This window comes from Oncorhynchus keta, chromosome 25, assembly GCF_023373465.1.
Source record: "Oncorhynchus keta strain PuntledgeMale-10-30-2019 chromosome 25, Oket_V2, whole genome shotgun sequence".
NCBI lineage: Eukaryota > Metazoa > Chordata > Actinopteri > Salmoniformes > Salmonidae > Oncorhynchus > Oncorhynchus keta.
The window spans coordinates 15,960,223-15,969,796 of record NC_068445.1 but is presented as its reverse complement, the minus strand read 5'-3'; the positions used below and the strand labels follow the sequence as shown (position 1 = coordinate 15,969,796).

The following is a 9,574-nucleotide window of genomic DNA, read 5'->3' as shown; positions in this document are numbered from 1 at the left end:
TGCAATTTATCTCAAGAGTTTTGACAGAATTAGAGAGGCTATATGGAACTTCATGCTCTGGGAATGCTGTTGAGCCAAAAGGGGTTCCCTTCAGTTTTCATTAGAGGCTGTACAGTACCTTTATTTTGTAACTAATGAAAGCACATAATCTTTTCTTTTAGGCTAACAAGGCTTTTGCTCATGGGCATGGATGAGCCCCTTTTTGTCTAATGAGTTCATTTCTGGAGAATATCTGTCCATTTAGGGGACCCCCTTTGGCTCAAAAGCACCCCTAGAGGCAAAGATTCTGTATAGTCTTTTTAAATGTGTCAATGTTATACTTACAATGAATTAAGATAACATGTAGTTATTATGTCTTGGTTCATATTGCACCACCACAGTTTGTGTGACCTACACCCTCACCAACATGTGGAGCTCTCTGACAAGTTTGCACAGAGATACTCTTCCCACACTTGCTATTCTGGAGTGCTTGCATGATGGTGACATTTCATTAAAACCTGTCTTATATGAATGGTGGGTATATAGATGATGATTAAATGTTGTTGCCCAAGAATTAGGAATTTGACTACTAGAATACTATTTAATAGGATCTCTATGGTTGCAGCCTTGCATCCAGCTCAACAACTTGTCTGCTGCCATAGCAACTGCAGGGGAGCACTGAGCAGTGCTGCCTGCTTGTGCTATGGATGTCACCCGTAGCAACGACCAATCAGAAGTTTATATACTTTCAGAGATCTGTATATAATGAAGAGATGCTCATGTCTCTGCCCTAACAATTGGAGTAATTGTCCCAAAGGCGAAAAGCTTAGGTCCAAAATAAGCCCATAGAAACGCATAAGGATTATTTCGGACAGATTTTGGGGAGAGTGAAACCTCTCGCTTCGCCTCTTCCTCTATGTCCTTTGTAGAAGTACATGAAGGGATGTGGTGGGTGGGCTTTCAGGACCATGCATCGGCCAGCAATAGGTCACCCTGGTCGTCAGTCGCATTCAAACACAGCGTTGATTGGTCGATGAGGTTTACTTCCAATATTATAAACATGTCTACTGCTTGCCTACCCTATGAGGCAAGGCTTTGTAGGGACGACCATACATAGCATAGCCCTGAGAAGCGAAGAGTCAGTGCAATTCATTATCAGTTCTGTATCAAACTATATAAAACTCTGCTAAGCCTTTTGTTTTGTGTGTTACACTCCAATTTTTTATTATGTGTGGAGAATGACGGCATTTTGGTGCAGGTGCACGGGTAAGGCATACGACAAGTGGGACTCCACCGTTATTTCATCATTATAATAACAATCTCAAGCACTGCTCTAGCATTTTATTTTCGGGGTTCCAGAGAGAAGTGACAAGAATATAGACCCCTCCTTTGAAGGGCGGAGCGTGCATTTTTATTCCGATTGAGTATTTTTTTGCTCTGACACGTCTGCACTGAGTGAGTGGCATTGGCACACTGTCAATCGCTCACTACCGCTGCCATCAAACAACATAAAGCACACAGGCAGAGGCTCGGGCTCATAAATTTCAGCAGGCAGATATTTTTGCGCATCGCTTTAAAGCGTGTAGCCTAATTAATTTCTCGCTGTTATTTTTTCTATAATTTTTCCACTAACGCTATTAACTTTTTCTACATTTCATATTTTTATTTTTACATTTGGCTACCAATGCCGCTAATGATTTATTTAATTTGCAGTTATCTTGGAAATAATTGCTATACATTTACAGGTAGAAGGTACTCATTTACTACCTAAGTGTTGTATTTTGTTTTTAATTGTTGTTGTTTTTTCATTCACTTGCTCATTGCTTTATTTCACTTTGGATATTTTTCGCGCTCACAATAATGTGGATTTGAACATTTACAAGAGGAATTGCAAGAGGAAACATAATCAAAAGAAGACCGCAAATAAATGAGAGATCAGCCAGGATCAGCAATACCCAACACGTCAAATCTAAAGAGAAAGACGAATTGACAAGAGGACTCGTACAGGATACGAGGGACAGCGGCTGTCATTTTGACAAAGAAGTTTTGAAGAATTATAGCTTATGCATTTTCGGACACAAACATTCATAACTACACACACTTCGGACCGTAAATAAACAAGATAATAAGAAAGTGATTACATGGACACGCGATATTGATACCATCACTGGTACTCACCTATTTATTTTTTCTTATACGCGTAAGCGCAATATCACCAATATTCAGCTCCTTAACGCAACACATGTACTAGTAGTTTTTGTATGTGAGATTTTCAAGCTACATTTCCGTTTGTGTGGCTTAGTGCATTGATTCTGTTGCGGCTGACTATGGACGAACAAGCCCGGATCATGCAGGCTCTCGGCGGTGTCAGCTTGGCTGGTCACTCCGTACAAGGAGGCATGGGACTGCAGCCTCCACATGGACACGATGGGACAGATGATGGGCGAAAACAAGATATCGGTGACATTCTGCATCAAATAATGACCATTACTGACCAAAGTCTGGACGAGGCGCAAGCAAAGTTGGTTCATTTATATGTTTTCACTACAAAACACTTTACGCACCATTACGCACTATAGCTAATTAATGCCCATGTAATAACAGGTAGCTAGGCTATAAAATGCTGCTCCATACCTGAAACTCACGGACAATTAGTTGCAGGGACCAATGTATATTAAAAGGTTAACTAACACCTGTCATCTAGTAATTCTAACAGTTTTAACACTTGCATCTTTGCCTTGTGTGGAGTCTGCGTATTGGTAGGCTGGGCTACTGTAAACATTGATTGATGCGTATTTGTAGAATAATGTGTTTCACAGTAACTCATGATGTTTTAAAATAATCCTAATTTAATTCCATAGCAAGTTATTTTCCATTAGTAACCATTTTGAATGTACACTCTTGAGTAGTTTCAATTGTGAATTTTCAACAAATAAACTTTTTTTAAACTAACTTTGAAGTCATACAGAATAGTTAGTATTTCAACAAACAATGCATCCATTGTCATTCGTGTTGACAAATAACTCTATGTTACAACTTTGAGATGCATGTCAACATTACCTACAGATCCTCCATGTGCAAAGTGAGCAAGACCTCGAAGTTATTGTAAAGAGCAAGGACATTTCAGTAATTTCTTAAAAGTTTTAACAACTGTGGTGTTATAGTGACTATATTTCAATGTTGGTTCTTGTCTCAAACTGAAACAGGAAACATGGACTGAACTGCCACAGAATGAAACCTGCACTCTTCAGCGTCCTCTGCGAGATCAAAGAGAAAACTGGTAAGATTTCACATGCATTAAAGTGTAGGATTAAACAACACGAGGACTGTAATAATAGGAAACATTGCGGAACCACAACGCATTTGCACACCGCCATCTTTATTTTCCTCTAGGCAGCCTTATCCGATGTTATCAAGCGGGAGACAGAATCAGCTCCGCAACGGAGCAAATTTGTAACGGGAAAATGTAGGCTATGGTTTCACCCGTTGAGAAGCATCCATACCCCACAAAAAAAAATGTATTATGTGCTCTCACGTACAAATTGATAGTGAGTTGTTATTCGGTGGTTTCATTGCCGTGGAATGGACAAGCTGGCAACCTGCACATGTTTACGCTGTGAGTCACATTCTCCCGTTTCGCACAAATAAAGGACATTCACCGGCTTTGGTGTTTTTAGGCTACACCACACAGCGCCCATTATGTGAGCTGCATCTCAACTATGCGTCGTTGTGTTTTTATTAATATTGAAAGTATAGCCTACAGTGATTATCCCTGTTTTCACTATTTAAATTAATCCGAAAATGTGTCAGTTATAATGTAATCTCCTGCACAATGAGGTTTTCTGACCACAGGATCACTATTGACATTATTAGCGCCAGTCTATCTAACCGTTGTTGCCATCTGTAACGCACATACAGCATTCATTGGATCAATAAAGTCAGACGTTTCTAACGTGACAAGCTAAGTGCAATGAAACGGTGTAAAGTATATATACCAACACATACAAATATTTGCCAGGCATTCGTGGACAGTCTTTAGAACCCGTCTCTGCACATCATTTGACTTTCCTAATACAAATGGGTAGCATACAAATTAGTAATTGTATTAGGGTTCACACATTGTTAGAAAGTAGGACATGATTTAAGATTTTAATTATGTTTAATTCATTTTAAGTATATATTTTTTTATATTACATTTGTTTGGTCATCTTAGTAGCCTTCTGTAAGATGTTGTGTAAAACACGAAAGGGGAAACAAGCGCCCCCCAAACAATAACATTGTGTGTGTGTCCACTGTGTGAGTGAGTTTGTGCATGTGCAAGCAAGTGAGTGACAATTGTGGCACCATGCGACTTTAGGGTCCCCTTTTTCAAACTCTAACCATAATAAATCCACAAACGAATAGGTTGCTAAAAGTGGGTTAACCTGTCTTGTGCACCTTTCTTGTGTGTTGCGATGCCATGCAATCCTGACTTCACAGCAAATGCAGCAAATCAAATATGATACACTGATATTTTCTGTATTTTATCATAATGCGCCTTTTAATTTCTGTTGTTTACCCAAGGTCGAGTGGGCCTGTGGGTTTTGGTGAAAGGAAAATGCTCATAAGAAGCCACAAACACCACAGCCAATGATGTGATGCTTTTGTTAGGACAGGTTGCCAGTCATTCCAAGGCCAGATGGATATCGTATGGACCTAATACAAATAATATAACATTTGGATATGACAAAAAAATACTAAGGATTTTATGCCCACATTATTGGAGAAGGTATTTTTCATGGATAGGATTCCTCTCACAATTTTTATGAGCCAAAAGGAGGTTACTGCTAGTCAACTTCTCACATATAAACCTATTACAAAAATGTGTTTGCACTGCAATGTAAAACACAAATACAAGTTTTCAGTATTGTAGGTGTATATGAAACATATACAAAATATTGCAATTCATTATTATTGTTAAAGTGTGTGTGGCTTGTTTTTTTGGGCCAATACCCTATACAGTCGAATATGAAGAGGTTCTTATTCTTGCCCAAAATATTGAACTTTATTAAATACATTTAATATAAAATGTCCTTTTCATTTTAAAGATTTCAAGTTGTGGAAAGTTTTTTTTTCAATCTGTTGCCAGGAGCATTATACTTACTCTTGCTAGTGAATATTTGATATATTTGGTATATTTGAAAGTAAAGTTGCATTAGTTAATGACTATAAGAGACAATACATCAGATTACAAGAGTGATGTAAGCATTTGGCATTTTCCCCTACATGCCGGTCAGGTCTAAGTTTTGTATATTGGTCTCTGTAGAGAGAGAGAGAGTGATGACAGCTGTCAAATACCGGTAAACTCTTAAACCCATTTTAAAACATAGGAAAGTGGCCTATCATACAAAAAAACTTAAATGACATTCACTTGCTACTGCTTCAAAATAGTGATGCCTTGCCAGATTTGTGGCCTTTGTGGGGCTAATAATAAGCAGAAGTGACTTGGGGAAGACCATAAAACTTAATGAACTTCTTGGCCACAGGAGGTGTCCACAGGGGCAAGAGAAGGGCCCGCTTGGCTGCCTTGCCTACTTGAGGCATTCTTTATGCCTGTCGAAAAGGAAGAGGGAAAGCGAGCGAGCGATCGTGTAAGAAAAAGGGACAAAGTGATCACTGGATGGTTTAGTTCGATGTAATAGTGTGTGAGCGACTGTGCATACAGTATTGTGTATGCTTCTGTGTGTGCATCATAGATGAGTCCATGCATCAATATAAACACACACACAAAATGTATGTTTCCCTATACGCTTTCAGATCTAAACCCCACCTGTAGAACTCAAATCTCCATGGGCACATATTGGATTACTTTTTACATATTTATATTTCATATTACATTAAAGATCTAATTAAATATGCATGAGGAATAGGGTCTCCAAGTGTGCAAATTATTTAAATGAGCTTGTTTACCAGCTCAGTTGTTGTAATCTTCTTTAATCCCTTTGATGGCCTTTGTTTCAATGTATTTTTCCACGAAACAATATTCTTCTGTACTACATTGTTTGAGCACTCAATTTAGAAATGGCTGTGTAATAATGCTTCTTCTGGTTGTACATTTTCTCTATCCCATTCCCTCTGATTAGTGTGTGTTTTGTGTGCCGTTTGGCATTTGGAAGTAGCTGTAAAGTTATTGTTTTTACTTTTATGAATTTAAATCCACTTCCTGTTCTGAATTGAGACGTGCCTCAAAATGCAGAGGTGTGTGTGTGTGTGTTTAGCTTCTTTGCAGTTTTGTCTACATCTTATATGTATGAAAACATTTGACAGGTGGACATTATTGATCTCATTGTAACCAGATACTCCAGTGCCTTCATTTGATTATACTTTATCAATAGATACATAATGCAATTCAATGCAATTAGTTTGCTAAGATATTTTGTCGTAAATCAAAGGAGAGAGCAATGTTCGGAAATATAAAATGCTCATTATTATTCTTGGATCACACTGTATCAAGCATAAATAAAAACCGGCTAAATCAAACCAGAAGTGTTTGTATTGTAGCCATGTAAACAATGACAGCAAACATACGTATTTACATCTGTTTAAAGAGTGAATGGATGATGTGTGTATCTGTCTTGAGTGTGTGTGTATCTGTGTGTGTGTGTGTCTGTGTGAGTGTGTATCTGTGTGAGTGTGCGTGTGGTTAACATGTGGTTTGGAGTCACAGCCTCCCCCCTCTTAGCCATTGACAGAGCTCAGCTGGTCCGGTGGCCTTCTTGACCGGGTTGTTTTCCTTTCCCACTGTGGGCCATTCACATGCCCCTGTGAATCTTTGCCCCTTTCATGTCTGTTCAAGTGGCACACAATCCCAATGTCATTTAACCATGCAATGATCCCATCCGGTGAAAATCATTTCCAACCATGAATTTGACAGCAGTGCAACAAACAAACACGGCTTTAATTATTTTATGTTTAAAGTATGTGCTTCAAAACTGAGCAGAAAATGTATTTTTGGGAGAAAAGTAGAGTAGTTGTATCAAGGCTCTCTTAAACAGCTCCAGTGGAAAAATGTGAAACAGTACCTGATATATATCTAGAATCTTTACATTAATATCCATGTAAGAAATACGACGGCCATTTCAACCTGTGTGGAGAATTAATGTATGTATGCCTCCCACTTAGAATCTCAGAAACTCACCAGGGACTTCGGTGCATGGCGTCAAGGGCGGGGGGTTAAGTTAAATCTATTTTTCCGCTTGGGTCAGTAGCCCGTGTTGTGTGGTTGGGAAAGAGAGAGGGATGCACTTGACTGGTAAACAGACAGATGGGTTTTGCAATGCAAGGCTGTATGTAGTGTTCGGAGGATTTTTGGCACTCTTATTGTAGACCTAGAGCAGATTTCCTCATTGCTAAGACCCTAGAAGTATTAATTCACTTTGATATGCTAATTAGAGGGCATTATGGAAGAAATGAGATTAAGTGGCAGCATGAAGTCATTTACTTGTCAGTAAATTGAGTGTTTTTAGCAGGAGGGGTTTGTTTTTTCACTTTCTCTTGGTTTTGCATTTCAATGAGCTGAATGTGAGATATTGCTAAAACTGCTAGAATTCTGTGCCCTTTTGCCCATTTTGTTTTTTCTCTCTCATCATGTTCGACACTAGCAATCTGCAAAAGATCACACAGGTTTGTTCTTCAACATTACTTTTTTCCACACCTCCTCTGAATTGTGCCCAGCATGTCAGGGGCAGAAAAAGAAAAGTAAACTCTAAAAAGACAAGTATGCTGTCATTTCTTTCTGCCATAGCTTGAGGAAGAACTACAGTGCATTGTGGAGGGAGATCTCAGTGCTAATCAGATGTGCTGGGTTTGTTTTCTCTTGCTCTCCTTTCCCCTCTCTCTCGCCCTGGAAGAGAGGCTTTCAGCAGCAGCGGGTGCAGCAAGAATAACAACGGTGAAAGATTACCTCCATATGGTATTTCTGACCAGGAAAGGAGAGGTTCTGCAGCAGGACTCCTCTTTGATGTGAGGTTTAATCAATAGAAAGAGATTACAGAAAACTATTACAATCTAAATCACAGCACCCCACTGAGAGGCTTTAGTCCTCTTCACAGCTCTCTCAGCTGCACTGCACTCCTCCTGGCTGCTTATTGACCTGTTGTTTTCTTGACCTTTGACTCATCAAGTTCAGAAACGGGAGGTCTGGAGAGGTAAGAGAGTGCAGGAGGCTCAGGCTGATAGATACCCAGATCCAGTGTGTAGAGCAGAGGATTAGAGAGACTAGCTACAGACTAGGGGAATGTCAGCATTGTGTTGGACAGCATTATGTTAGCCTCCTCACATTACTGAACACACTGCTGAACATGCCACAAAATGTGTCTGTTCATCTATGTGCACGCTGTGGTTATGAACACTGGACTGGCTGAATTAATTTCAGAGTGAGGTTGTAATTAACCACATGCAAGGCTGAGTAAAAGCATTACCTTGCGTAAATATTGTTAGGTTTTAGGGGTAAGCATTTCTCAAACCTTTAGGGGCCATTAATTTCAAGGCTCTCTGACAGAGTTAATGAGCCACCGTATTCTAGTTTGGTGTTAATTTTACATCCCATTATTATTATTATTATTATTAGTAGTAGTAATATTTTTATTCGTATTATTAGTATTTGTGTTAGTATTATTATTACATTGAGAAAACAATCTAAGTTAATGATATCAGTATCCTTACCGTGGCCCAAGATCAAAAGTCAATATTTGTCAAGACTGCCTTGTTCTTTACCATTTGTTTTTTTCATAGTGTTGATTTGCGCACAATACCAGAGTCAATGTATGCCGGGGAACAGAAAGCTATTCAGCAGACAGACAATTGACTTTGGCTGCTTTTTGTTTGAGACTGCCTCAGTGATGTGGCTGCAGTGACTAGATAGCGCTCGGCAGAATGGTTCTCTCACAGCTGGGTTCCTGGCCGTCTCAATGGCAGGGCCACTTGTGCTTCCTCTGCATCGGGCAGCGGGCAGGGGATTGGGAAGATGGGGCTGTTATCTAAGCAGCTCCCAAATTCCCTCCTTTCTCCTAACAACAGAGAAAAAAGAGCAAGCATATGACAAAGAGAGAATGGAGAAAAAGTAGGGTGCATATCAGTATCTATAGGGAGGGAAAATCTGTAATCTCATGCTTTCACATGCTCTGAGTATTTGTTGTATTTTGTTATCCTGACTCCTACAGTAGCACCGGAATCTGATTCTGATCTGAACGAGGCGCTTTTGAACGATAATCCGCTGGTGCTGATGTCCCTCCATCTGTACAAATGCAGAACCTTGCACTTGCCTCTCTCGCTCCCATTTCTATAGCTGGAAGCGTTTTCTCTGGGCTCCTATGTGAACAACAGCCGATAATTGTTTTTCCACATACGTTATGCAAATTAGTCTTTATGGCAACTGGCATAAGAATTAGCATCCTCCAACAATATTTTAGTAGGTTAATTGCGAAATTTCGAAATTGTACATCTGCGTTGTTAATTAGGCATGACAGAGGTGGTGAAATAGCTATCTTCAGGCGGTGGCAGCCAGGAAAGGCTGCTTGGGATGCAAAAGGGAAGGATTGATTGAAATTGAGGGGTT

The 9,574-nt window shown here is 39.6% G+C and overlaps 1 protein-coding gene across 6 annotated transcripts in view; it reads left to right on the top strand.

Annotated features, from left to right (window-relative positions):
• The first annotated feature begins 1,085 nt into the window (after window positions 1-1,085).
• LOC118358283 (pre-B-cell leukemia transcription factor 3-like) overlaps window positions 1,086-9,574 on the top strand; it is a 75,990-nt gene continuing 67,501 nt past the window's right edge. For 2 of the 6 annotated variants that reach the window (XM_035735911.2, XM_035735909.2), the window contains exons 1-2: window positions 1,086-2,500; window positions 3,186-3,259. In XM_035735911.2, the coding sequence (XP_035591804.1) occupies window positions 2,307-2,500; window positions 3,186-3,259 (268 nt within the window). In that variant the 5' untranslated portion in view covers window positions 1,086-2,306. The remainder of the gene's footprint in view (window positions 2,501-3,185; window positions 3,260-9,574) is intronic. The other 4 variants (XM_035735915.2, XM_052478758.1, XM_035735914.2 and 1 more) reach the window with 2 other exon arrangements.